The sequence below is a fragment of the Erpetoichthys calabaricus genome, chromosome 8 (genome assembly GCF_900747795.2).
Source record: "Erpetoichthys calabaricus chromosome 8, fErpCal1.3, whole genome shotgun sequence".
Classification (NCBI taxonomy): Eukaryota; Metazoa; Chordata; class Cladistia; order Polypteriformes; family Polypteridae; genus Erpetoichthys; species Erpetoichthys calabaricus.
In genome coordinates this window covers 31,799,426-31,826,145 of record NC_041401.2, presented here as the reverse complement: position 1 = coordinate 31,826,145, position 26,720 = coordinate 31,799,426, and the positions used below count along the sequence as shown (strand labels likewise).

Sequence of the window (26,720 nt, the reverse complement as noted above, 5' to 3'; positions counted from 1 at the left end):
GACTTGAGGGAGAAATAAATTTGGCAGTCATCAGCATATAGGTGATACGAGATTGCATGTTTTCTAAAAATTGCACCTAAAGGCAGGATGTAAATTGAAAAAAGTAGTGGCCCCAAAATGGAACCCTGGGGGACACCACATGGGAGTGGGACTGATTCAGATGAAAAATCGTCTAGCATGACTCTAAGAGTCCTGTTGCAGAAATATGACCTGAACCAGTCGAGGGCTAAGCCAGATACACCAACCCAGGATTCGAGTCGGGAGATCATGATGTCGTGGTCGATTGTGTCGAAGGCAGCAGATAAATCGAGAAGAACCATAATCACGTAGAGTCCTGAGTCCAATGCCAAAAGGACATCATTTAGGACACGTAAATGCGCGGTTTCTGTGCTGTGTTGGGGCCTAAAGCCTGACTGAAAAAGGTCCATTACCTGATGGTCCTGTAGGTGGTGAATTAATTGCTCATAAACTACTTTTTCGAGTAATTTTGACAGGAAAGGTAGTTTGGAAATTGGACAAAGATTGGAGAAGACGGCAGGGTCAAGATCAGGTTTTTTCACGATTGGATGTACAACTGCGTGTTTGAAAGCACAAGGAACTGTAGCCGAAGATAGACTACTAGTTATGATCTTTAAGACATCATATCGAATCACAGGAAAGACATCTTTCAGCAGTCTGGATGGCACCACATCGTCCGGAGAGCCTGAAGGCTTCATTGAGGCGACGATTTTTTCCAGATGGGGGAGCGAAATGGGTTCAAAGCTAGTGAGGGAGCCGTGTACAGGAACGGCTAAATCAACAGAGCCAGAAGAAGAAATAGAGATCTGGGATCTAATGTTCGTGACCTTATCCAGAAAAAACGTAAGGATCTGATTACAAAGAGCATTGGAGGAAGAAGAGAAAACAGTTGCAGCTGGAGAGAGGACAGCATTTAGTGTTTTGTATAAGATACGTTGATTGCCAGAATTTTTTGAGATGATGTCAGTAAAAAAAAACGGTTCCTTGCACCTCTGACTGCTCTCTGGTATTGAGACCACATGTCTCTCATGCAGTCAAAGGTAACAGTGAGACCATCTTTCCTCCATTTACGTTCTAGCCGCCTACAGTTTTGCCTGATGGAGCGAGTTTGTTCATTTAGCCATGGGTCATGCTTGACTTTGGATTGTCTCTGTTTGAGTGGGGCTACAACATCCATCACAGAACAGCAGGAAGTATAGAAGGTTTGCAATAAAACATCAGCATCCGTGGATTCACATGATGTGGAGATTGATGAAAAAGCAGCTGCAAAATCTTCAGCAGCAGAAGGGGAAATGACACGGAAGGGACGGGTAGTGGTGGATTTACCATGCTCAGCAGAGACCAAATCCAAATTAAACAGAACAGGCGAGTGATCAGAAAAACTGGGAGGCAGAATGTCCAAGTCACTGATTCTGAGACCGCGAGAAAGAACCAGGTCCAGTGTGTGAGCCTGTCCATGTGTTGGTCCATTGACTAGTTGAGAAAGACCAAAGGAGTCAATAATGTCCAGAAAGTCTTTTGCTAGAGGTTTAACGGGACAGCAAACATGGATATTAAAATCACCCAAACAAAGGAAGCGATCATATCTGCAGGTAATATCAGCCAAAAAAGCTGCAAATTCGTCTAAAAAGTCCTTACTATATTTTGGGGGGCGATAGATGAGTGTGCACAGCAGCGGTGGAGAACAGACAAGTTCAAACATACTGAGCTCAAAAGTTAAAGGGGAAAATGAAAGCGGAAGGGAAGGGCGTTTGCAGATAAAATCAGATTTAAATAAGGTCAATAAGCCCCCGCCGCGGCGCTGCGCTCTCGGTGTGTTGATAAAGGAACATCCCGGGGGCAAAACTTCAGTGAGTGAGAGCGTCTCGCCCGGTAAAATCCAGGTTTCAGCAGTACATAAAAAATCCAGGCCATTGGAAAGAAAAAAGTCTTTCAGGATGAAAGTTTTGTTCACGACCGATCTGGCATTTATCAGCGCAAAACGAACCGGCTGGGACGACGTTAACAAAGACGCACCAGCCGTGGCGGCTGACATTATCGTGATGCGGCGTAGGTTGTTAAAGTTCACTCCCCGGCGGCGGTGACGGAGTGAGGCAGGGAAGTGTACCAGAGAATCCGAGGGCAAGAGGCATTCCGGGAGCATTGACTCATGTTGGGAGCCAGGAGAGTTGTTCCTAGAGAGGATCCAGGAGGCTCGGAGCCGAGCCCTGGTGCCTCCACGCTTCCAACGGCGGCGGCGTTTCCATCGGCAACCGGCCAAGCCGTGGACAGTGATGAGGAAGGCCGGGACTTCCTCAAACAGTCGGCCAAAGGTTTGAGTGAACTCCGGAGTCAAATGTCGAGAAACCCCCGGCACTCGTTCGAAGAGCCAGAAGGGTGAAGCGATCATAACGAATGATCGAGTCAGGAAGAGCATCACAGGAGTAAGTAAGCCGAGAAAAAAGCAGGAGTAACGAGAAACACAAAAGCCAGAGCGGCTGACGGCGTGCCTTGACAGTCGGCGCCATCTTGCAAATTCATATGTATATTCTAAACAAATGCAGCATTGTAGAAAGAACTATATTTTGCATTCATTCACTTTCTGACCCCACTTATTACAAAACTGGGTTACAGGAAGCCAGAGTCCACCCTGGTTGTACAGGAGCAAGGCAGAGATCAACTCTAAGTGGAATGCCAAAGCATTGTTGGGCACATTTTCTCTAAAACTTAGACAATTTAGAGTCACTAATCATCCTAACTTGGATGTCTTTAGGGTTTAGTAGTAAAACAAAGTACTCAAAAAAAAAACACACACTCAGACAACACATGAGTAAGCACAGACTCAATGCAGATAAAGCTATGCCTGATAGGTGGACCCAACAGTCTCACACTGTCTGGTAAAATATGTAATACTCTTTTGTGCCAACCCATAAGCTCATACATACCTTTAGAATCATGGTTCATTCCAAGCCAGACATGTCTGGTGATATGGTGATGGGCTTTGATCTGCTTTGTTACAAAGGTATTCTCATCAGCATCCTTTATAGTTAAAAGAAGAGAAGAGGGCTCTAGAAATAAAGATGAATTAACAGAATTTATTTTAAACCATCAGATCAGTGTAGCTAGCAAACAAGCTTTTTAATTTTAATTTAGCACCTAATTTAATTTAGAAGTTACAATATATACACTTGCTATTTAGTTCAAACATTTTAAGCAATGTGATTACTTTATTATGTTATAATAAATGCATGTTTTATGTACTTGCTTTAAAAACTTCAAAAGAGTAATTTTTAACAAAGTTAGAAAAAAAATTAAAATAGTATACCAAGAGTCTGACACAACTGCGAGGCTTCATCCATGGAAAACACGGTGTAGTTGTAGAATGATCCATTGAATGCATAGCAGTGATCTTTATAAAGGATCCAGGTGGCAGAGGAACCACTCTTAGGGCATCCAAGTGATGGAGCAGATGGTTCTGCACGGGATTCTGCAAATGCAGCTAAAAACATTACCAAAAAAAAAAAAAAATAGAAATTTAACTTTACAATGGAAAACTGCAAAGGAGTTGAGATGTAAGTTGTAGTATCACGGAACTGGTTATAAAAAGAATCAGGTCACACTGCCTAATCTGAGATGAAAATCTCCAAGCATGAAGCCCACCAATTCCAGACTGTAAAGCATTTTTTTTCAAATGACAAAGTAGCATTTAATTCCAGTGAAATGTCAATTCCATCACATGCATAGTGAAGTAGTAAACGTTAAAAGGTTGTATCTCAACTTGGAATTGGGTCTGAACTATTACTGCATATGCAAAAAGTACACGGTAGTGGGAACATACCTAGACATATTAAAACTCCTGCCCTACATGAAGCTATTTTAACACTGATGCTAAAGGTATACAGTCTGCATAGTTTGATTTACAAGAAGTATAAAATGTATTGAATTTATCAGCACCATAGCACAGAAGAGTAACCTATATTAGCTTTTTAAAGTAAGCATGCTGGAAAAGTAGCATAGCTCCTTCATTTACATGAAAATTGGGGACTCTGATGTAATGATGAGTTGCCCACTAGTTGAAAAGTACTAGGTCAGTGTGTATGAAGCACAGTGCAAAGTGACAAAAGTTTGTGGATGTTAATGACTCCCTGGGCTGCAACACTTCTGGCTACATATTTGCTAAGTCAGTCTTTGGTTTTTAAAAACACATGGGTGTCAGACACTGAAAAGTCTGACATCAGAACTACTCCTCTCCATAGCTGTCATTGCTGTCAATCTTGGCTATATTACAACATAAATGAATTAGGTGATTACTTATATTGGACAGCCACAGCCTTTTGCAGCTCCAGATTCCTCAGAATTACTAGTGTTCTGGACTTACGACTGTCTCATTCCAGGTGATTTTCAATGTTAAAGTTTCGTTTCAGGTAACTATTAACTCCAAAAATTGTATCTATAATGTATTTGCCATGGCAGCAGTCTCATCAGGAAAATCTATGAGAGTGAAAACCTGATTGTGCAGCATATCCTCCAACAAGCCTCTTCACAGTGCATGTGGGGGCCTAATTCACTTGTGGCAAGAATTCAAGAAGAGCAGCAGGCTGAGGAATCTCTTAGTCCTGATAACTCAGTGTTGGTAGAAAAAAAAAAACATTTCATCAGATTTGCTGACTTGGCAACAATACTAGCAGGGCGTCCATGGAAACTGAACAGGTATGTATGACAATTCCTTGGGTCATCATACAGGTATGGTCTGTTATGAATCTGTTGTGTGCAGCAAAATTAATAATATATCTTTAACCCTTTAAGATGAAAGTCACAAAAATCCACCTGGGTAAAGCGCTTTTGTATGTAGTGATATTTCACCCTATCAAAGTTCTTTATGTTCTTTGATTCTGCACAAATTCGCCTTTTCAGCCAATTATTTACAGTACTATATAACATACGATAATAGAGAGGGAAAAAATGCCATTTTCTCTGTATTTGTATTGGAAAAACAATTAGAACACACCGAGCAAACTGTGTGAAAAATAAAAATCACACAACCAATGGCATTTTCTTGTACCTAAAAAAGAACAACAATATGCATCAGAAATAAAGGTGAAACAAAAGCCAGCAAATAAAAGATAAAATGGCATTTTCTTTTAAGTAAAAAGCATTGATAATGTGCTTCAGTTCAGTAAAATTTAGTTAGCCGGCCAGTAATAACATCTGGATTGAGACCAAAAAAATCACAGTCCTCCTCAGAACAGCATGGCACAGGCACAAACGAATGTCTTTGCTCCTAGTCACTGAGAATCACATCTCTATTGCTTCCACTGCTGAAAAAAATAGTCTTTCAGCCTTCTCAGCGTTCTCTTAGAAAATGCAGGATGGCATAAAGTTACCCACAGGTTCAACATAACACACGGACCTCGCTCTTAAGAAACAAAAGTTTATATGGCTCAGAACTTCCATGGACTGATGTTCAGTGTCCCAATTGGCTGCCTTTGGAAAGCTGATCATTTAGCTTCTGGGAAGCTGTACAGGATTTTCAATCTAGTCTCCGATTGTCCAGAAACCTGTGCAATATATCCTCCACATTAATTAGATTACCATCTATTTTACTAGATTACCATCAATCTATATATGGGATTGTGATGTAATACGTTGATCAAGAAGTAGGAAAGATGATCTAATTATGCATCTTTTGAGGTGAAGAAAACAACACATGGACAAGTGATATATACCTTTTGAAAGCCCAAGTTCACTGCTTTTCCATGTAAGTTGAAATGTTTGGATCTCTTAAAACGAACTTCATTGAGTAACACTTAAAAATGTTTTGGAAACATATTGGTGTAAATACTGTATATTCTGGCTCATATTGTTGATTCAGGTGAAGTCCTCTGGATTCCTTGCCTTTAAAAATTTGCAAAAGGATCCCTGGATCACCTCTGTGGTGAAAAATGACTGTTTATTACCTTAGTTGTCCTCAGGTCATGAAGACAATCAGTGGTTCAATGCTAAATTAGTAAAAATGTTAAAATTTTTTTTAGTGCTATTACAATTTTTTTTTTAAAACGGAAGTTCTACACAGTTTTTTCAGGTTAAGCCTGACTGGACAACACTTGCTAAACAACATGGATGGAACACCTGCTCAACAGACATCGAAAATCTAAACAGGTTGTGAGATATGCTGGGAATAACTAGCAAATTTAAGAATGAGTTCAACTCCCACTTCTGTAAGAGTTTCTTTCGATCTTACATCTTGGAGGAGGTCAGGGATGCAGAGTCTAAAGTGACTATGTTCAAGAACTCAGAAGGAAAGACAGCTGCAAAAAGCTGTGGACAAAATCTTGTTTGTATCCATCTTGATGGAAACACTAGGGTCCATTGGTAGATGCTAGCCATAAGCATCCATGTGAAGCAAGTTGAATGGTCTAAAGATTTAACAAAGGGGTACCGGAAGGACAAAAGGTTGGCAGCTTCATCAGTGGAATTTGGTGAAAGGCGTTTGGAAAGTTTCAAAGAGATTCTTTCAAACCATTTGACAACACTGGAAGAGAAGGTAGGATGTCACAGAGACAGTTCTCAGTAAGTGTGGGAAACGTTAACCTCAACTGGAGATAATATCAAAAGGTGTAAGAAGTAATTTGAGGAACTTCTAAACTTGAAACATCATAATAGAAAAAATGAGGAAGCAATGCCAAAAGCATTAGTTGGGGCTGTAGTGACTAAAATGCACTTCAGTGGAAGAAGCTGAACCAGAAATCCTGAGAACTTTGATATTATGAGGTGTTACGGTTAATGTGCCTCTTCAGTGTTGCATTGTAATGAGGGACAGTGCCTTGGGACTAGCAGACCAAGGTCGTGGTCTGAATTCTTAAATGGGGCAGAGGGTATGGTCCAATAACTGAGGCCTATGGGGGGTACTGGAGCAGAGACTATAATAATTCAACCGCAATCTGGATTCCATCCTGGATACTGAGCAGTGGATCAACTCTTTGTTCTTGCACTGATGCTTGAGGGGTCAAGCCAATGCAGTCAATGTGTGCTTTGTGGACTTTAGAAATGTTTATGACCATGTAACCCATGGTACAGTGCGAAATATGCTTCAATAGGAGGTTTCAGGGCTGCTGCTACGTGCCATTCACTCCCTTTATTTGTGGAGTGAAAATTGTGTTGGCATCGCTATCATTGTCCTCTTATGAAAAATTCCCTATGGGTAAGTGGTGAGCCAGGAGTCCACAGTTGAGAAGCTTAAGTAACTTAGGGTCTTGTTCACAAGTGAGGGTAAAACAAATCCTGGAACCAGTTTTATAAACGTTTTACTGCTCTGTAGAAGGTGGTGTTGATTTACTGTTCAATCTACATCTGCTTCTTCCCCTGTGATCACAAGCTCTGGATCGAGAATGAAAAAAAGAAATGAAAGAAACAGATAGGCAGAACAAGTAGCCAACTTGCTACACAGAGTTGCTGGGCTTAATCTGTGTGATATTAAGGAGCTCAGGAATGTGGGTGGACCTTGGCACAGAATGACTGCTTTTCTAGACCAAGAGGGGCTGATTAAAATGGGTTGGACATATAGTTATGACACTCCTAGCCACCTTCAATGGGAATATACAATTGTGAGACGACTGAAGAGAAAAACCAGAACACTCTGGAGGGAATATATCACTTGATTGGGACCCCCTGGATATAATCCAAGGAAGACCGGAGAGTCAGCCTATCTCAGCATGTTGCTATTGTGGTCCTGTCCATGAACAGTGGAAAGACGATGATGATGATTAGTTTTTACACAGTGCTCTTCTCAGTTGTAAATGTTAACCTAAATTTGTTTGTTTTGGTCACCCGTGTTCAAAAGATACTAGCTCTTCTTAAATCAATAACTCTAATTATGTTTTGATTATGTTAAGCTTTAGTGCACAGTGAAACTAGCTACTAATTGTGGACTAAAAATAAATGTTACTTGTCTGTGAACTGTTACACACCCACATGTTTACAAGTGAAATTAAAACTGAGACAGCCCTTCCTACACATGCTGTATTACCCAACAGTTTTTACTCACCTTCTCTGGAGGTCCTATAGCATATAGCACCATCGAGTATGGAGTTGCAGTTCTGCCGCTTCCAGAATCCTTTTGTATCCAAGTAAACGCAATTTCCTGTAGTATTGGAGTTTTCAAACTCCCATGGTTTATAGTTAAAGTCTGTTCCATCAGACCATTCAAATAAATTTTCTGATGCCTAAAATACAGAAATTTAATAAAATGAAAGTTTTCTCTGGCCCCAACTCCTGTAAGCAGTTTAATGTGTCCTTCTCAGTTGGACATTACCCAGAATTCAAATATCTCCCTATATCTTTAATTTCAGCACAGTACTAGGGGGCTTCGCTCACCAACCCTCCAGGCCTGCCCTACGTGCCAGCCACTCCGCGTCTATGCCACTCGCGTATGTGGATTTCACTTTCACCAAACAACAAATCTTTTAATTCTCGCAGATATGCCTCTTCACTGGGAAGAAACACTTCTTTTCCCTGATGGCAACACAAATTAGATGATCTTCAAGTCTCCGACTTAAAGTTTAAATCCAAACAATATATTTGATCTCTTTTCACTATTCAGTTATTTCACTGAGTAATAATTTCAGTTTGTTTGCGCTAATGTGATCTTTACTATCATTTTTTGTGACTTTCAAATTTTAGTACTTTCATTATCTCTAACCTGCTCTGCATGTGTATCACACCAACGATTTTTAATTCTTTACGACATTCTACTTTGTCATCTAATCTTTGTCTTTTATTTCCGTCCCCGGGCATGGTTAAACCTCTTGGCACAAAGTCTCATCTTGCAGGATGTGAAAGTATCTCTCTGAAAAAGTCACGTCTGTCCCAGGCTAAAAAGTCTTGTCCCAGGATTTTTTTTATTATAATAGAGAGATTTAAAACTATGTTTTTATGTTTTGTTTGCTGTACTGTCTTATACTGCTTGGTTATTTTGTAAAGAACCCTCAAATGAAAATATTGATGCATTTTTGTGTTAGAAGTGTTAGGAGTTTGCCACTCCTAAAGGTTACCCTGTTCCAATTAAAAAAAAAAACACACACAATTTATTGGTTAAAGCAAAATATGATAAATCAATGATTTTTCTGTTAACTTTACTCTTTTGATAAGAAATTTATCAGAACTTACTCCTTGATTGGAGAGACCAATCCACAAAGGAAAGCCATCCTTCTTAACAAGCTGTTTCAAAAACAGGTGTTCAGATTCGGTATGAATGCTGGCCAAATCATCACCTTGTCTTCTGCATTCTCTGAAAACATCGTACCAAGATATTTTCTTTTTTACAAGTCTATACGTCAAATTGCCATAGACTTCCGTTTCAGGCAAAGGAGCACTGTGTTCACTTTTTGATCCTGAAAATGAAAGCCAGTGTTAGTGCTCCTCTTAGTACTACACTTGTTAAATTAAACAATTAAATACTATATAGTCAGAATATATTATATAATGAAAAATAAAAGTGGTGTTGAACTGTCTAGGGTCTATTCCAGCCAATTCTAATGGATAAACAGAATATAAAAAGTTCATTTAAAATCACTTCACATTCATGCAAGTTTTACATTAAATTCGGAAAATGGTGTTTTTAGATTTTAAAACAAGTGTTCTGATAATGTTTTATTTAATTTACCAAAAGCTGATTGTAGTAATAATGAGAAAACACCTCTCATATTACTGTCCTCAGAAACAGGCTGTCAGAAGAATTTAACAAAAAATACAGTAGGGCAGATTTCTTGGGACCTGGAGCCAGCTGGTGCATTGTCTCCAGCCGAGAGCGAAAGTGGGAGTGAATGTGCAAGTAATTCAAGTCATGATAGCTCATCGATTCCAGAAGATTCATTGAAACTGAAAATGGCCTTGCCTTCCACATTGTTATCTACTCCTTGCGAGCTGGGAGCATCGACTTTAACTGGGCTTGCCACTTCACCCGTGCAGCATGAAGATTGAAACGATCTGTCTGAACTGACAGAGAGAGTGAAAAGGAGGGAACACCAAACGTGAAACTATAGTCATTTCCCAGTGGCCTGTTAAGGTCACCAGAAGTTATCGGAGATGAAGTTGTTGAGGGAGCTCTAATCTGGTGTTCCTATAGTAAAATGAAGGCTGCCCTGATACAGGATGTGATTCCAGGGCTTGGCCTTAATTAATCCAAGGATTGGTTTTAAGACTGCCTCTCCAGCAAGGGGTCAGCTGACTGCCATCATATGAAGAGAGGCTGGGCAAATATTTAACTGGACTAGAAAACAAGACATTAATAGATAGTTCTTTTGTTGTTTTTAGTGGTGGACCTACTAATTATGCAGGGATTCAAGATCTTGTACTTTGAACTCTTCCTTTGATTTTTGCCTCCTGTGTGATATACTGGTGTGGAGGGCTGTCACAAAGACCTCCTTTAATCATAAGTAGTTGTTAAAATTGACTTTTTTGCCATACACTCCAATTATGATTAAAAATAAAAAGCTGCTTTTCTGATGCTACACAGTAGAGTGTTTTATGGTCACCATTTTAAAGTATGCCTATAGTAGCTGTTATTAAATTACAAGCAAATTAGTTTCTGCTACTCAGCTTCTCTTTACTTAATACAATTTTGCTACTAACTGAAAATGGCTACAAAAATGTGTTTTCTTTCATAGTATTTTATATTAGAATCACGTGACAGGCTGTGGAGAAACAAAGTCAAATTGAATATTCCTATATGTGTCCTGATGCAGACATAAAGCACTGCTCTTGCCATTTTATAGCTGTATCATTTTGTGCACATTATCAATACTTTTTTAAATGCAAAACTAGCACAAGAGGTATGATAACTTTTATACTCACCCCTTTCAATCTTGCAGGCAACTATACTGTGACTGTGGAAATAACGACTGGCAGTGTAGCCAATGATATCCCATAGGCCATCAGCATGAATACCAGCCAAAAAAATCTCCTTTTCTTCTGGTCTTCCATTTCTCCAATTAGAGAAATGAACATTTGTCCCATCATACCACTTCAAGCGATTGTCTGGAAATAGATTAGGCAAAAATAATTCCATTCAGCAACTAAAAAGAACATGATTTTCACTTGGAACATGTAGACAATAGGAAGAACACAAAAAAAAGACAAATGTACCCCTTTATCTCCTCTAAAAGGATCCACCCTTTCCAAGTCACCCCATTTATTATCAGTGCAATTTATCTGGTTTGCTAACTTTAACTTACACAGTAAAACAAAAGAATAGAAAAAGTTCTTAAAACTATTTTAAATGTTTCTTAAGGAATTAAGTGAAAGCCATTTAGCCAAAAATAAACCACAATCAGTGGAAGCAATGTGATTTTCAAAGCACTTTAGTGCTCAACATTGATGAGAGCTGTTTTGTATGGTTGATTAACGAGGGGAAGATTTCATAGACTCTCCAAGGGTTGAGCAGTTCTGATATCTACTCCAGTTTGGGATAGACAGTGTTTTTTTTTTTTGGTGGAGGTTCATGGGCAGACCAGGACTATATCATTTTTTTTAATCTTGTCAAAGCTTTAGTGTACAACTGTCTTCCTTCCTATAGAATGAAGATTTTCTTAATTTTTATAACTTTTTCAGGAAAAAGAAATTTCAGTTTAGACATAATCTGATATTATTGCTATTTTACAGACTCACACTTAATGTCATTATAATATACAAAATGTTCCCTGGCAAATAGCGAAACACTTTTTTCTGGTTTGCTTTTAAATAATGTGTAGTAGTAAGATTTAATTACCTGCTGAATCATTATAAATTCCCAACCATATCCAACTGGCCAGGCTTTCATAAGGCATTAACTGCTGTCTTACAAATTCATTTTCATTCTCGTCTCTTATGGATAGAACATCAGCATCAGGATCTGATATTTAAGAAAACAGCCTTATTATAAAGTAGTCACAATGAAAAAATAATTTTAAACATTATAAGCAATGTTGCAATCTGCAATCTTTCCACTCGTGTCCCACAAAATTCTGTACTTCTTTATACATTATACTGTACTACATACACCCACTGGGTTATTTGGTCACTACTATACAATTACAAATTGCTTAATGGGTGACGCTTTATAAGAAATTTATTTCCGGAAGTATCACAAAATAAGCAATTAACTGCTTCCATGATCCCAGGGTCTGCATGTCTATAAGCATAGTCTAACTCAACATAAATAAAACAGAACTAGTTCTTCTATCAAAAATAATTCAAGATGTTTTTTTTGTCATTAAACCATCAATGTTATCCTTTATGATCATATATGGAATAGTATGTGGTAACAGGCTGACATTTGAATCCCACCTCCCATGTAAAATAAAAATGTAATTTCGTCTTCTGCAATATATTTTCAGACCCAGATCCTACCTCTCTAGATCAAATGCCAAACTACTTTACCATTGATATGATACAAATCCCTTATCAGCAAACATCCTGCACACAATTTTAACAGTTTACAATAGGTTTGCAATGCTGCTGCAAGTGTATAGACTCAAACCACACCACATAATTTGTCTGTCCTGGCTTCCTATCTGATATCAAATCACTTTCCAAACTCTTAATGCTATCTGTATGAATATTCCAGAATACCTGTCTATGCAGCTTATACAATATAAATTTGTTAGACAGCAGACATCTTTTCATATAGTAGACATGTTTTGAAAGCCTAATATGCCTTGAGATTCAAGCTAAGATCAAAGACTCACCTTTTCATTGTGTTTAACACTAGAATCCCTGAAGCCAACGAAAAAACTCGTAATCCTGGGCCACCTTAAATTCCTTTGCACCTCTCCATTAGCATCTTTTGTTTTGCAAATGTGTTGATCAGCACAAGCAGCAAGTAGCCTGCTATCCCATCACCCCACCGCCGCAGCTCAACTCGGACAAAAAGTTCTCCCTGCTCAAGTCTGTTTATGTGGGTGTGAGGTGCCTGGAGTTGTATAGGGTAAATAATATATTGTTATATATTATTATATACACACATTTCATGTGAATTCCATGTCTACAACTATCTGGGTAAATGTAGGATGACAGGAAATGTTGAACAGATACCTAAAATAATTTTTTTTCATGTTAAAGTACTAATGAAAAAATTTTGACATGAAGTGCACAATGTATGAAAACTGAAGTCCAAATATCAAATACAGTAGACCCCCTTGAAGACGCAGTTCAGGGTTTGCAGATTTTTCCTTAGAACCTAACTAATAATTGTTAGCGGAAACCGTAAATATCCTCCGCAATTTTTTATGGCTTTTTTTGTGGCAATACTGCACTGCAGAGAGAACAGGAAGCAACCGTAAGGAAAATGAGGCTTGGGATGGTGAAAGTAGCCAATCTGAGAGCGTACACTACATAGAATTTGAAACTGCAACTCCCAGAAGTACTTGCAGTGGCTCTGATTGGTCATCTGCTGAGGGTGCAGGGGCTGTTGGGCTCAAAGGATGTCAGCATGGCTTTTAAAAAGAGGGCCAGTGACCAAAAGAAAAAAAAAAGTTTTTGTAATTTGTGTTTCAAGTTCCTGTCTCTCTGCCTACCTTCTGTTGGGTTACCTGTACTTATTCATTTTGTCCTGGATCATTTCGTGGTTGGGGTCTGGATTGTTTGCAGTCTGCCTGTGTACATGAGGACTGTAAGTGAATTGATTGCTATTCTGCGAAGAAAGGAGCACTCCTGAACCCGTCCACCCGTCTTCACCATTTCAGGAACTACCGGTAGGACTATCTTTACATTCCCATTCAACATGTGAACTCTGGACTATCTTCATCATTACATTTCATCTGTTGCCGTTTTTCATGGACTTTACTGTGTGTGTTTTGTTGGTGCTTTGTTGTATTTAATGTATAATTGCTGTAAGGGGAACTGGGGTGGTATTGTTTTCATTACATTCTTTATTTGCTGTTTGATTACCGGTATGGGGTGGTATTGTTTTCATTACATTCTTTATTTGCTGTTTGATTACCGGTATGCTTTGTTTTTGTCTCTGTTTGTGAGTGCGTGTGGGTCGGGTCAAGGCTGGGTGTGTCCCTGGAATCTTCACCATAAAAATAAATAAATCACCATCTTCTCGACGGTGTGAATCTTAGCGGCACCGGGCTGCTACAGCGTTATTCATTTCCCCTTGCTGCTGACTGACTGCTGCCCTGTGACGCATCTCCAGCTGAGTGTTCTCGAGTTTTCCGTTTTGTTCTTCTTAATCCTTAAACTGCCGCAACCAGCTATAGTCGTTTCCCAGTGCCACTTGCCAGCCCGTAGGAGCAGAGTATATTCGGAGATGTACATTCATTGAATGCCACAACCGGCTATTTTCAGTTCCCAGTGCAATTTACCAGCATGCCGGAGCTGATCAGTCAGTGTTGTACATTCGTTGAGCAGCCAGATCATGACCACTGCTGGCCCCTGCACTAGACTAGCCTGCCAGCGTCAGCGTTTACCTCTGTGTGCTTGCGTGCAGCCAGTTCAAGCGCAGTTGGCTCAGTGATTTACTGAATTTCATCAATGGTGTAAGTTGCACTTTGTACATATTGTTCCAGTAATTTTTAAAATAGTTTTTACAGTTTATTGGCAGTAACTGTGATGCTATTTGCATGAAAAAAAATGTGTTCCATTAAAATTTCACTTTTTCTTTGTGAATTGTGACGTTTACTTAAAGAGCAGCAAAAAAGTATTTGGCGTCCAGGGATGCATTAACCCCCAAGTATGTGGCAGTTTAAGGGTTAAAGCCACAAGATGCTGTCAAAACGCCCTGCACCTTCTAAGGCTTCTGGCAATGAAAACGCGCTTGCATGAATTACAGTACATATAGCGGTAACATTGGTATTTTACATTCTAGCACTGTGGGTGACATATCAGTACAGTATTGTACAATATACGGGTTTACCTTTACATTCTTAGGTAATGTATTAAGCTAAGGTTGAAATGAAATTAAAGTGTTTCTGGGGCATATTTAGGGTTTAAACTATAAAAATAGGCATTTTTTAACCACATCCATAATTTGCGGTTTTTCACAATGCTCTTGGAATGTAACCCCCGCAAATTTCGAGGGTGTACTGTAAACATTTTCACAAAAGGTACAAGTATAACAAAACCAATGCCCTTTTATTCAAGAATATAATCGAAGGAAAACAAACTGGGTTAGGGTATGATGCTGACACAACCACTCGGGTGGTGCAGCGGTAAGAACTGCTGACTCATAATCAAGAGGTTGCGGGTTCGATTCCAGGCATTTCCTACATTTACCGTTTTGAATAGTGAACTGCTTTTATTCTTACTATTATAGAATAAAATCATGCATTTGATTTGAGTTTGTAACAGCTGGTGTAAATTTATGGTACTTGTAAAGGTTAGCATTTTTTTTAAATTCAGTTTTATTCTCTCAGTCACATTAATGCTCCCCTCAATCTGACACTGCTGCTTTCAAACAAAGACGTGCTATAACAGAGGTGAACTCAGATGAGGGTTCTACATTGGAGAAAGAGAACAGAAGCCCTCCCCGCAAGAAACATCCACTCACACATAACAACAATGCAGCTGCACCAGGCGTAAAGGTGAAAGATGGCACAGTTTGGATGCAACAGGTTGACTGTCATCCTGCCAATGAATCTGCCACACGCATGGTCCTTCCAAGAAACAGCAGGTTTGGTGATTATGTTTCTTGATGGTCTTTATATGAAAAACATTTATACGTTACTTATATAAAGGCCACATCAAATGTTGTTTATCTATATTTATTTACTTATCTTCCTACAGCGTAAAATCACAAGTAGACTGCAGAGCTTCCTGTATTTGATCGACACTGGCTTGCTGACAAAGTACATGTGCAATGCCACTCCTTATTCAGAAAAAGATCTGTTAGAAAAAGTGTGACGGCAGTGTCCACCTGCAGCTATAGACACTTCAGTACGTGAGCGACTCTCCACGCTAGTGTTTAGATCTGGCAGTGCCATGCTGACACTTCAGTACACAAGCAATGGTACAGAGAATGCAGTCAGACTTCTTTTTTTGGGGACATACATTGTCAGATCTAAACACTAGCATGGAGAGCCTTGTTTTTTTGTAGGCTTCAGGTATTCTAGTGTTAAGGCTTATGATTAGGTTAGACAAGGACTTTTAAACAAGAGAATGTAGGGGGCAGGGACATGACAAGTTTAAAACTCCACATAAAAGAACAAACAACTTTAATTAAAATATACTAGTCAATTTTTAAATTTCTAGTCCACAGATAATTTAATCAAAGTAAGTATTAAAAATGGCTTGACCTAATGCTCAAAATGTCAAGAATTTAAGTTACATGCAGTTGCACATAATTACATCATTACGGCAATAACAACCTGACTAAATTGTATAGCAGTATAACAGGAATAAGCACATATTATTTAGAAAAAATAAGCAAAAATCAAAAAGGTGAGTTACTTTTCATGTAGAAGAGAATTTTAATGTGCCTGCAAACGTGCTTGTCATAATAGCAGAGTTCCAGAAAATATTAAAAAATGCCCCACAATGGATGGGACTACAGTCAACCCCTGGGTTGTGTAAGAAAGACCAAGGAAAACAATAGTTATATAAAAAAGAATATACAAAAAAATAACAAAATACTCAAAAATATAACAAGGCAAAAGGATTTACCTAGAATGCAAACTACAGTCACCAAGTCCCAATATAAAAATCCAGTAATTGAAGACCAAAGACTGGAAAAATTTCCAAACCATGTAAATCAAAAAAGGGAACTATTCACAACACAAAAACTACCTTCTTGACTGTTTGTTTTCAACTAAAATATAGAAACAATCTCCTTGTGTCCTTTTATAATCTTTTCTGTTTCTGACCATACCATAATTTTAAATGGATTAAATGTAGTGGTCAGGAACAGGTATGTTGAAAAGCAGAATTTTTTATTACAAAGTCATAGGCAAATCATTGCCATTAAAAGAACTATAGAACACAATATGTTAGGAAATAGAAAAGAACATCAGGTCTGTTTCAAGAAGCAAGCCCTCATCCCAGTAAAACAGTTCAGAAGATCCATCTATGATCTGTACTATATGAATCTGAATGAAAAGGGCACAGGTCTACAAAAAGAATGTGTAAAATTACATAAAGTCAGTACATTTGAAAAAAGTAAATTAAATAATGCTTGTTATGTTCTTTGTTTCAACAAAAAAATTAGGAACCATTATATATATGGGCGGCACGGTGGTGCAGTGGGTAGCGCTGCTGCCTCGCAGTTGGGAGACCTGGGGACCCGGGTTCTCTTCCTGGGCCCTCCCTGCGTGGAGTTTGCATGTTCTCCCCGTGTCTGCGTGGGTTTCCTCTGGGCGCTCCGGTTTCCTCCCACAGTCCAAAGACATGCAGGTTAGGTGGATTGGCGATTCTAAATTGGCCCTAGTGTGTGCTTGGTGTGTGGGTGTGTTTGTGTGTGTCCTGCGGTGGGTTGGCATCCTGCCCGGGATTGGTTCCTGCCTTGTGCCCTGTGTTGGCTGGGATTGGCTCCAGCAGACCCCCGTGACCCTGTGTTCGGATTCAGCGGGTTGGAAAATGGATGGATGGATATATATATATGAGGATTTGTTCTGTGTATTGTATTGTATTGTATTGACCCCCTTCTTTTGACACCCACTGCACACCCAACCTACCTGGAAAGGGGTCTCTCTTTGAACTGCCTTTCCCAAGGTTTCTTCCATTTTTCCCTACTAGGTTTTTTTTTTTGGGGGAGTTTTTCCTTGTCTTCTCAGAGAGTCAAGGCTGGGGGGCTGTCAAGAGGCAGGGCCTGTTAAAGCCCATTGCGGCACTTCCGGTGTGATTTTGGGCTATACAAAAATAAACTGTATTGTATTGTATACTAGCGTGCTATTTTGTGGAATTTTCAGGATCCAGTAATTAATGTTGTTCCTATCAATATATTACAATAAATATTGCATTGCTACTGTAATGTACAGACCAAGAAGCAAAACAATCATTGATCCATACCTAAAGCCTTGCATATCTGATGTTCCTCTTTCTGTTTATACAAGCTCCACCTCTTAGAAGAGGTTTGAAATGTGTAACAGTTGCCATTGTAAGGTATCCATGGAACTCCATGGAGCCTGTGTGGACACTTGGCAGAATTGTCAGTTGTTGGTTTTGGCGATTCAGCTACAAATGAAAAAAAAGAAAAAATGTTATGCAAAACAACTAAAAAAATATTACAATTTATTTTACTTCACAAATTGCTTTGCATGTTTAAAAGGCAGATACAGTTCAAGTTATGAAACATACAGAAAAAAGCAGTAAGTTTTCAAGATATTTATAAAATTCAAGAGGAAAACCAAATGTTAATGGGTAAGAAACAGATACATTTCGTATGGTTGATCTTAAGGTGGTGACATTTAAAGAGTTAATGTCTGATCAGTATATTTCACCTCTTTTACATCTGTTGAGTTCCTGTTAAGGCTCCATATGAGCAGAAGCAGTAAGAGACTCAAAATAGGATTTCATACTTAAGAGAACACCAGTCATTACTGGTGACAAAAAAGGTGTAAGAAATATTCCATGTAAGCAGTAATCAAAAAGATAAATACCGGTATTTCACATGGTATATCCAAACTCCTTTCTCTTACAGAAAATAAATGTGATGTTTCAGAGTTGGTGAGACTAGCAGCAGACCAAGACCTACAGGCGGAGTGGTGGCTCGAAGTCTAGGGATCTGCACTGGCAATCGGAAGGTTGCTGGTTCCAATCCTGTAAATGCCAAAAGAGACTGCTCTGTTGGGCCCTTCAGCAAGGCCCTTTACCTGCAATTGCTGAGCGCTTTGAGTAGTGAGAAAAGCGCTATATAAATGCAAAGAATTTTTTATTACAGCAATGGAAGTGTGTTTCTTGGAGTCAAAGAAAGGAACCACAATTGCATACTAACTTGGACCACTTTGTAAGTAGTTTCAAAAGACTTAATATGGTGGATAATGTTGTAATATGAATTCTGCATGCATCAGAAAGGCTATTAGGGAAATGAAAATGCACAAATATGCCATTAAAAAATATGGAAAACATTTTATATTTATATTTGGACTGAAGTATAGCATGATACTGAATCAAATATATTTAACTCAATGCTACAGAAAAAAGACAAGCAATGCATGGAAATATTTATACTATGTAATAAAAAAATGGAAAAATAAAGATCAATGTACTTTTAACCATCAATCTTCAGTAGAGCAATGTAGAACCTGTATTTTTAATTAAGAAATTGCTCGGCTACTGGTACAGGAAGTACAGATTGAAAAATGTTGGCAGTTTCTTCCATTTCTGCTGAATGTCGTAAAGGTATCTTTGTTGGTGTCCTTATGATCTGATCCGATATGTCTCACAATATGCTGTTGCTCTGCTTTGAAGTTTAAGTTGGAATGAGACATTTTTTACAAATTCTGTCCAGACTTTAAATAGGTATTTTCTATGCTTTGGTGACTGTTGGATTTATTTCGTTATTAAGAAAAGCTAGGAATATAATGAATGGCATGCATCAACTCTTCAATATTATTTAAGTAATTTGGAAACAAGTTACAGAGAGCCAGTTATGTTTCAGATTTGATTCTACTAACACTTGTTGCCATTACTTTCTGTATAGGTATTTCAGGGGCTTTTCATATGCTCAAAGTGAATAACGTTTACAATAATGATAGCTGTTCTAATTTAGTTTAATTCATGCAATTATTTTTAACCTCCTTGGCGTTAATCCCAAGTGTGATTCTGTTAAGAAGTCCCAAGGCACAAAATTCCCAAAACGTACTACCAAAATGCCAATACTGCCAAACTCCAGCTAGATAACCATGCAAGCACAGAAACTTCACAATAATAAAATGGTTTTATTGTTTATATAAATTCTCTGGCATACAGTGAAGCTCTGTAGAGCACAATGACAAAATGGAGTTGCCTAAAAAAACAAGGCAATTCAAGGCAAATACAGTCCCAACCCAGAAATCCCAAGGCAAAGTCAAAAAACAGAGAACAGAGGTAAAAAATTCAAAGATATCAAAAAGCACAATCGTAGAAAAGCACACAAAACTCACCCAAACTCCCTAGTGAATTCAAAATGAACCACCAGAACTATAGTAGACCCTCCATATTTATAGGGTGAAAGGTAGTTCCTGGCAGCGATTGGCAGGTGGCCCCACCTCTTGGAGGATTACCAACAAAACACACAGAACATAACCTAGGCAGCTTACATACATATTCACAATTGAAAACAAAGAATAATACAAACAATCAACCAAAGCAACCTTAACATAAATAAAAGAAATGAAAATTAGTAAAACACACCTAAAACATGAATTTGAACCCCAGCTGGGATGGGGAGAACCCTAGTTGCAACACAGCAGACTCAGACTTGGAATTCTATGTAAATATGGTTGAGTCAGACTTGGGACAACGTGTAGCGATCCAACTTAGTGTTAAGCCTGAATATCACTTGGTAAAGTATTCTGCTGCCATCTAGTGTATGAAATAACATCATGCAGCAGAAATGAATATTTCAATGGGTTCTGCCAGTTTATGGTAACTCATCAATATTTAAGAGTGGGGTGGTGCCCTCAACCAAAAACACAATGGCAAATGAAAAGCCATAAAGCCAATTTTACAAACTCAAACTGAGCTTTAACACCTATTTGGAAGATTCGGAACTGCCAAGTTTCAGGGATATTTGTGTTTGGTGTCAGCTTCATAGTACTGCTGAAAATCCTGACCTCCTCACTGCCTATTTTTTTTTTGTTCTTTATTTCGCCTTATACAATTTCTTGTATTAGGAATTTGTTAGTTTTCGCATACCCTTGGGGTCAGAGTGCAGGGTCAGCCATTGTACAGTGCCCCTGGAGCAATTACAGGTTAAGGGTCTTAGGGGCCCAGCAGAGTAGGATCTCTTTTGGAAGTGATGGGGATTCGAACCAGCAACCTTCTGGATACCAGCACATCCATTTATTACATTTATGGGTAACTTCTGTCTAAAAATGCTTGTTGTTCATGATTATCTAGGCTACTGTATTTATAGTTTTTTCTGGTGGAGAAGATAGTCATTGAAACAAACTACTATGCTGAGCAGTCTTGGAAAAGTCAAGGTAAACTATTTTCCTGCTATAGTCGCTGGCAACCTACTGCTGAAGATGACATGTGAGTGTTTTTTAGTCTCCCGATACTGCATGGCATAATGGGTAGACCAGTCCAGCATAGTTAGGAGTGAATGTCGTTTTCCACTCATTATGAAATACTTGCATTTCACTAATAATGATAACTATAATGAAGCCAATCACCCAGCTCTGAAATGGTACAAACTGTGGGATGTGCTTCAGAACAAGCATCAAAAATATGCAGAATGTGTATATTCCCAATTGTGACATAAGTATTAATGAAAGTCTCGTAGGTTACAAGGAAATTTAGCATCAGGTTGTACATACCATGCAAAGCAAGCTCTGGGTACATCTGGAACATGACACTTTACACCGGCTGAGGAACCAAGTGGGATAGCGAGTACAATCAATATGGCCTTGCTATATCATCTGTGCTGTCACTGATGGACCCTTTGTTTGACCAAGGTTACTATGTAAAAATCAGCAGTTTCCATACCTTATATGAACTGCTTGAGATTTTTATTCAAAGGAAAACCGATGCATATGGCACTGTACAGTACAACCAAACTGTTGTAATATGCCTGGTGACTCTGGTTATGTGAATCTGTCAAGCTACAGCAAGGGTGCAGTATTCCCATGGCAAAAGGACTGGGATGAAATGGATGGACAAGAAAGATATCTGCCCCCTAAGCACTGTTCACAATTCAGCAACTATTAATGTTTATGTCAGGGAAAATTAAATAACACAATGGGTGGAGTTGATTGTGTGAGTCAGACACTAACATTCTACCCCCTCCTGTGCAAATCACAGGAAAACTATTGCAATAAAATCTTTCAACATTTGCTTGAAAAGTGCCTATATGTGTTGGTGACTGTTTCAAAACCTATCACACGAAGCACGTATACTAAATCTGCATCAGTCTAGCAATGGGCACTACTCCAGACATACCTTTCCTGCTGTGATTATGTTGAGATTTCGTTATTTACTGTATATGTTTATGCTACTCATAGTAACTTTTTTTGTTGTTGAAAACAATTCAACACTTATGGATGGTTTTGCCAGGGGTAACCATAATACTAAGTAGGCAAATATGTGAGGAGTTATGTGGGGGCAGGTCATTCATTGAGAAAGGGTGACAATTAGATGGCCAACTGAGTAAACAAAGGAAAAGTACAAAGCCAAGATTGGACTAGCTGTGGATTAGTTAAACTTGGTACTGCTCTTTTTTACTGTTCACTAAAACATAACTTGTACCTGAGTATTCTCTCCTCTTAGTACCGTACTGCATTGTCTGGTCTTAATGGACTGCTAGTACGGTACTACCTCAGGTACAATGCAGCTGACCCATAATGTTCTGAGTTTTTCTCTCTTTTTAATAGATAGATAGATAGATAGATAGATAGATACTTTATTAATCCCAATGGGAAATTCACATTCTCCAGCAGCAGCATACTGATACAATAAATAATATTAAAGAATGATAATAATGCAGGTGAAAAACAGACAATAAAATCCTCAATATTTGAACATTAATGTACTGTACTTACAGTGCATCTGCAATTGAATTAGGTTTAACTTATGCCACAGTTAGTGATTTTTCTTATGCTTAGATAAACAATAAATACAGTGCATCCGGAAAGTATTCACAGCGCATCACTTTTTCCACATTTTGTTATGTTACAGCCTTATTCCAAAATGGATTAAATTCATTTTTTTTCCTCAGAATTCTACACACAACACCCCATAATGACAACGTGAAAAAAGTTTACTTGAGGTTTTTGCAAATTTATTCAAAATAAAAAAACTGAGAAATCACATGTACATAAGTATTCACAGCCTTTGCTCAATACTTTGTCGATGCACCTTTGGCAGAAATTACAGCCTCCAGTCTTTTTGAATATGATGCCACAAGCTTGGCACACCTATCCTTGGCCAGTTTCACCCATTCCTCTTTGCTGCACCTCTCAAGCTCCATCAGGTTGGATGGGAAGCATCGGTGCACAGCCATTTTAAGATCTCTCCAGAGATGTTCAATCGGATTCAAGTCTGGGCTCTGGCTGGGCCACTCAAGGACATTCACAGAGTTGTCCTGAAGCCACTCCTTTGATATCTTGGCTGTGTGCTTAGGGTCGTTGTCCTGCTGAAAGATGAACCGTCGCCCCAGTCTGAGGTCAAGAGCGCTCTGGAGCAGGTTATCATCCAGGATGTCTCTGTACATTGCTGTAGTCATCTTTCCCTTTATCCTGACTAGTCTCCCAGTTCCTGCCGCTGAAAAACATCCCCACAGCATGATGCTGCCACCACCATGCTTCACTGTAGGGATGGTGCCAGGTTTCCACCAAACGTGACACCTGGCATTCACACCAAAGAGTTCAATCTTTCACTCATCAGACCAGAGAATTTTCTCTCTCGTGGTCTGAGAGTCCTTCAGGTGCCTTTTGGCAAACTCCAGGCGGGCTGCCATGTGCCTTTTACTAAGGAGTGGCTTCCATCTGGCCACTCTACCATACAGGCCTGATTGGTGGATTGCTGCTGAGATGGTTGTCCTTCTGGAAGGTTCTCCTCTCTCCACAGAGGACCTCTGACAGAGTGACCATCGGGTTCTTGGTCACCTCCCTGACTAAGGCCCTTCTCCCCCGATTGCTCAGTTTAGATGGCCAGCCAGCTCTAGGAAGAGTCCTGGTGGTTTTCGAACTTCTTCCACTTACGGATGATGGAGGCCACTGTGCTCATTGGGACCTTCAAAGCAGCAGAATTTTTTCTGTAACCTTCCCTAGATTTGTGCCTCAAGACAATCCTGTCTTGGAGGTCTACAGACAATTCCTTTGACTTCATGCTTGGTTTGTGCTCTGACATGGACTGTGAACTGTGGGACCTTATATAGGCAGGTGTGTGCCTTTCCAAATCATGTCCAATCAACTGAATTTACCACAGGTGGACTCCAATTAAGCTGCCGAAACATCTCAAGGATGATCAGGAGAAACAGGATGCATCTGAGCTCAATTTTGAGCTTCACGGCAAAGGTTGTGAATACTTATGTACATGTGATTTCTCAATTTTTTTTATTTTTAATAAATTTGCAAAAATCTCAAGTAAACTTTTTTCACATTGTCATTATGGGGTATTGTGTGTAGAATTCTGAGGAAAAAAATTAATTTAATCCATTTTGGAATAAGGCTGTAACATAACAAAATGTGGAAAAAGTGATGTGCTGTGAATACTTTCCGGATGCACTGTATTTATTGTTTCTCTAAGCATAAGAAAAATCACTAACTGTGGCATAAGTTAAACCTAATTCAATTGCTGATAGAGGAAGTCCTGGACATGTATTGGTTCAGCACATTATTATTGTACTAGATTCGCCACTTAATTCATACAGGTGACTTATACGACACATAAACAATTGCTTTCTTCTTTGGATTCTTACAATTTTAATAATGGCTGACACATGCAAAGCATGATGTTCTCACAAAAGTGATGTTTATGATAAATATAAAAGCAAGCTTCATTTATTGAAAAAAACAAACATGCCAAGTGAAAAGAGAGCATAGTCAAACTTTTCATTATGTTTTGAAATGTGTAGATGGCTTCAAAAGAAAGTAGGACCCAAGTTTGTACAACATTCGAAATGTTGCATGGAATCAACAGATTTAACAAAAATCTAACTACATTTATAGTTACAGCCTTAAGTAAACCATCTATTAATCTCTTTTTCTCACCTGGAACCAATGTGAAGATAACACAAGCAGTCTAGCCCAACACCTACACAAAAACTCTAAGCTCCTATTGTGTGCTCTGTCATGATACACAACACTGAGTTGCATAAACAGTGTTGTTTAACTGTATTGACTATAATATAAAATTTACAATTAGTGGACATTAATGAATTCAAGTCTGTAAATTAATAGATGAAGCACTCTACTGAAGTAACACTATGCAGACATGCTGGGTTTTTAGGGATCTGGGAAATGACAGGTAGATTATAAAGTGCAGCCTCAATGCATATTAACATAAAGAAACATTATTTACAATGCAAATATAAACACCCAAGTTTCTGTAGTATACTGTGGCTTTGAATTCAGCTACCACTCAAGACAAAGTTTTCTGATTCATCTAGGCCAGGGGTTTTCAAACTCGGTCCTGGGCACCTACTGTGGCTAAAGGATTTTTTTCTAACCAGCTTTTGTTTTTAATTGGAGTCCTGGGCTAATTAAGTGAACAGTTATTTCCCAGATTCTGTGTTTTGCGAACAATATATAAGTTAGAAAACTAAGTTTGATTAAAAACCTCTACCTCTATGCCGGAAAAAATATTGATCAGTCTTGAGGACTCAGACAGCATCTCTGCAATATATAAAATTATTTTACAGTCCCTCCCTTTCAAAGATCCCAGAGGACAATGGGAAAAGGATCTCTCGCTCAACATATCAGAAAAGGAGTGGAAGGTAGCAATTCGGAGAATTCACTCTGGCTCCATATGCACAAAGCATACAAGTACTCAACTCAAAATTATATAAATCGAGCACATCTCTCTCGTTTAAAATTGGTAAAAAAAAAAATTATTAAAATGTATTAAGCAGTTATATGGGGATAATGTATTGTTTTCTTTTTAACAATATTGTCATCTTGATTTTCAATCTATTTTTCTAGATGTTCTAATTATTTAATTAATCTGTTATTTACTAATTAGTGGGTCTGATGCTGAAGTAGTTGTAGCCTTTCATGATTCAGTGTTGTGTGCCTGGGTGTCTTGTCTGATTGTTTTTAATTGTCATTATAAAGATTCAATGAAGGGAGGAAACTGCACAGAGACAGGGGAAAATATAATGAAATCGACAAAACAAGAGTTAAGCATATAAAAAAATAAAACCGGAAATATTTCTAAATGTAAAAATCATGCTTCTATACTTTTTTGAATGTAGAATAAGAAAAAAAACCCCAGCTAATTAATCGAGATCAGTGTTATCAGTTGTTGCAACTGATTATGAATCTGACTTGAACAAAAACTTGTAGCCACAGTGGGTCCTCAGGACCGAGACTGAAAACCCCTGACCTAGGCTTTACAGTATTATAGCATTTAATGTTCATATATTTTTTGTATACCTACATGTGATATTATGGCAAATGGCCCCAGGCAGAGTGCTATCACAATCATCAGCTTTCCAGAAACCATCCGTATCCAGATACACGCAGTCTCCTGTGGATATTATGTCATAATCTGGCCAGCGACTAAATACTGAATGACTATTGTCTGACCAGCGGAAATGAAGCCCATCCTGGTATGAAAAAAAAAAAAACTTAAGGACTGTACTACAGAAAAATAAAACCAATTTAGATAACAGTAGTCTTAATTCATGCAATTCAATATTGATTTAAGAAAGAGGTACATACATCTTCACTGTAGAATCCAATCCATGATGGCTGGGAGTAGTTTTTCACGTTTACACTTAAGAAGGCTTGCTGATAGGTATTGGTCACTGAAGCAAGTTCCATCTTTTCAGCTCTGCATAACTCCTGAGCTTCAAACCAAGTCATGTTTTTAGCAATGAATTTGTACTGATGACTTTGAAATTCCAGAGTGGTATTCAGAGCTTCTATTCGATGTGGTTTACCTAAAAA

At 38.6% G+C, this 26,720-nt stretch overlaps 1 protein-coding gene across 1 annotated transcript in view; it reads right to left on the bottom strand.

The window, feature by feature from the left end:
* The window catches only part of ly75 (lymphocyte antigen 75), a 168,952-nt gene that overhangs the window by 7,439 nt on the left and 134,793 nt on the right, over positions 1-26,720 (bottom strand). Inside the window, exons 25-33 of the mRNA XM_028806413.2 lie at positions 26,493-26,713; positions 26,209-26,377; positions 17,977-18,141; positions 11,762-11,884; positions 10,849-11,031; positions 9,163-9,386; positions 8,042-8,219; positions 3,323-3,496; positions 2,943-3,065 (exon numbers count right to left, since the gene is read on the bottom strand). Coding sequence (XP_028662246.2) covers positions 2,943-3,065; positions 3,323-3,496; positions 8,042-8,219; positions 9,163-9,386; positions 10,849-11,031; positions 11,762-11,884; positions 17,977-18,141; positions 26,209-26,377; positions 26,493-26,713 — 1,560 coding nt within the window. The remainder of the gene's footprint in view (positions 1-2,942; positions 3,066-3,322; positions 3,497-8,041; positions 8,220-9,162; positions 9,387-10,848; positions 11,032-11,761; positions 11,885-17,976; positions 18,142-26,208; positions 26,378-26,492; positions 26,714-26,720) is intronic.